The 2500-nt window shown below is 31.4% G+C and overlaps 1 protein-coding gene across 8 annotated transcripts in view; it reads left to right on the top strand.

The window, feature by feature from the left end:
- LOC127063312 (protein held out wings) overlaps positions 1-2500 on the top strand; it is a 62606-nt gene that overhangs the window by 38268 nt on the left and 21838 nt on the right. For all 8 annotated transcript variants that reach the window (XM_050992893.1, XM_050992894.1, XM_050992896.1 and 5 more), the window contains exon 2: positions 2023-2156. In XM_050992893.1, the coding sequence (XP_050848850.1) occupies positions 2023-2156 (134 nt within the window). The remainder of the gene's footprint in view (positions 1-2022; positions 2157-2500) is intronic.

Below are 2500 nucleotides of genomic sequence, written 5' to 3'. Positions count from 1 at the left end.
TAATATGAAGTGTTGATTCTTGCAAAAATATATGTATATATGTGTGCGTATATATTAAATAATTTTCTTATAATCTATCATAAATTTATTTATAAAAGATTAATTAAGTAAAAGATATTATAATCTGCATATACAAAAGAAAGGAATAAATAAGAAGGAATGAAATTGAGAAAAAATTATTTAGTTGCATTATGGAATTGATAATGTAAATGTATATGTATATACATACATATATCTACATAATTAATTTGTTGCTCGTAAATTAAGAATACATTTTTAAAAGAGAAGAAAATAAATAAAAATAAAAATAAGATACATATAAGATGGAATACAAATTAAAAAATAATAATAATAAAAAAGCAAATTAAAAATTTATTTATATTTTCTCCTTTTTCTTTCTTTTTTTTTTACATTTTCGAAATCTTAACAGATCAGAAAGAAGATTGAATAGCTCACGAATCGTTTATGACGGTTATCCGGAATATGCATCGTCTCTCTCGTTAACGCGTATTTTCGCGAGCACATACATACATACATGCACATAGATATATACACTTCTTCTTTCCGTAACGCAAGAGGACGGTAAATTATCGGGGAGATATAAATGGCATCGCATTTAGAACACGGTCTGCATCGTTGCACCCGCGCATGCCGTGTGCACGTAATGCCACGCTTAATCCAACCAGAAGATAATATGTCAGCACCGACAATGATACGATTAACAAGTGACGATCAATTATATATTCCAATTATGCATACAATGTTTTTTTCGTTACGTACGATCTTATAAGACAACAATAACGCAACAATATTGATAATTAATTAATTTATATATTTGTTTTTAATTTCTCATAATAATTATAATATAGAGAGAATCAATAGTATCGTATGTAGATGATCTTTATAAATGAATTATTCTTCTTAGACTTTTTCAGCTTAATTCCTTTTTTATTTCCTCCTAAATTGCAAAACTACAAACCTAATTAGAAGCCTACAAAGTTCATTAAATAGAGTAATCGATTTTTAAAAGTTACTTAGAAACTTTTGATTATCCCTGTACATCAGACTTAATTAAATTCGAAGAAGTAACATGCACATGTGTATATACATACACATATGCATACATACATATTACACTTACTAACACACATACACACAGGAACGTTCTCATATTTATTCGTTAATGACGAGTATTATCGTTCGACGATCTAAGTAAAGTTAGCGCAGCGCCCGGCAAATAATTGCAGCACTGTGTCAAGGACAGATTATTCGCCGACAAGTATGATAAAAAGAGAGAGAGAGAAAGAGGAAAAAAGGGAGGAAAGAGAAAAAAAATTAACTTTGATTATCGTCGACCATAGAAAATACTTCGTTTCAAGAGTAAAAAAAATTTCAAATATTTTAAATATTCAACATAATAACTCAAACATTTTTTGTCTGATTTTACGGAAAAATAAATCTTTTATAAATGCAATCAATGATCGGATTAAGATCGTCTGTGATGAATCATTGCTAGCTGAGAAAAACACGAGTCTCGATTTAAAAGAGATAACAAATAAAAAAGTAAATAAAAAACAACGAGATATCATTGATTTCCTATTTTTTAACACACATAAACACGCACGCACGCACGCACGCACGCACGCATGTACATGTAAAATTAAACTATTTTTTTTTAATTAATCGATGTGGTAGACGTCGTAGTCGATCAATCGGAAGACTTTCAATAACTTTTTTTTATATTAGCAATTAACAAGATACATACATACATACATACATACATACATACATACATACATACATACATACATACATACGTACGTACGTACGTACGTACATAAATATATATAATATATATGAAGGCACAAGAAATGATCCCACGTCCAATTGTCCTCATTAATTACATTCGGGCCCTTTAACCGTCTCAGCCTATCGGCCAGTTAGTCACATCCCATTTGCCCGTTTGACCTTGAACGAGTAACTCCATTCTCTCATTACAGGTTTCAACCTTTTGTGTTGCAGAGATAGCAAAGGTGAGGGCGAGCCTTTTCCAAATCAGCGGCGTCAAAAAGGAGCCGCTGGTTTTGCCAGAACCCGAAGGCGAGGTCACTACGCTTATGGAGAAGGTTTATGTGCCGGTCAAAGAACATCCAGACGTAAGTTTACCTTTCTCTTTCTAAGTAAGAAAAAAAAAGAAGAGAGACAAAGAAATTTCAAAAGAAAAAAAAAGAAAGAACGTAAATAAGTCTAGCAAAAACGAGAAAAGCACGAATGAAGTACGAAAGAAGTAGAGGAAAGAACGGGGACAAAATTCCGGGCGCCATTTTTTAACGAAAAAAAAAGGAAAAAAAAAAAACAGAAACGAACAAAATTTCTATCGCCATTTTTTTTTTTTTTAACGAGAGGAGCAAAGAATTTTAGCAAAATCGTGCAATGACATTAGCAATGACGTATTCACGCGGTCGTGTTCGTGGTGCACGCTTTTTCAAATGATTAAAAG

This window comes from Vespula vulgaris, chromosome 4 (assembly GCF_905475345.1).
Source record: "Vespula vulgaris chromosome 4, iyVesVulg1.1, whole genome shotgun sequence".
Lineage (NCBI taxonomy): Eukaryota > Metazoa > Arthropoda > Insecta > Hymenoptera > Vespidae > Vespula > Vespula vulgaris.
This window is presented reverse-complemented; position numbering and strand designations above follow the sequence as displayed.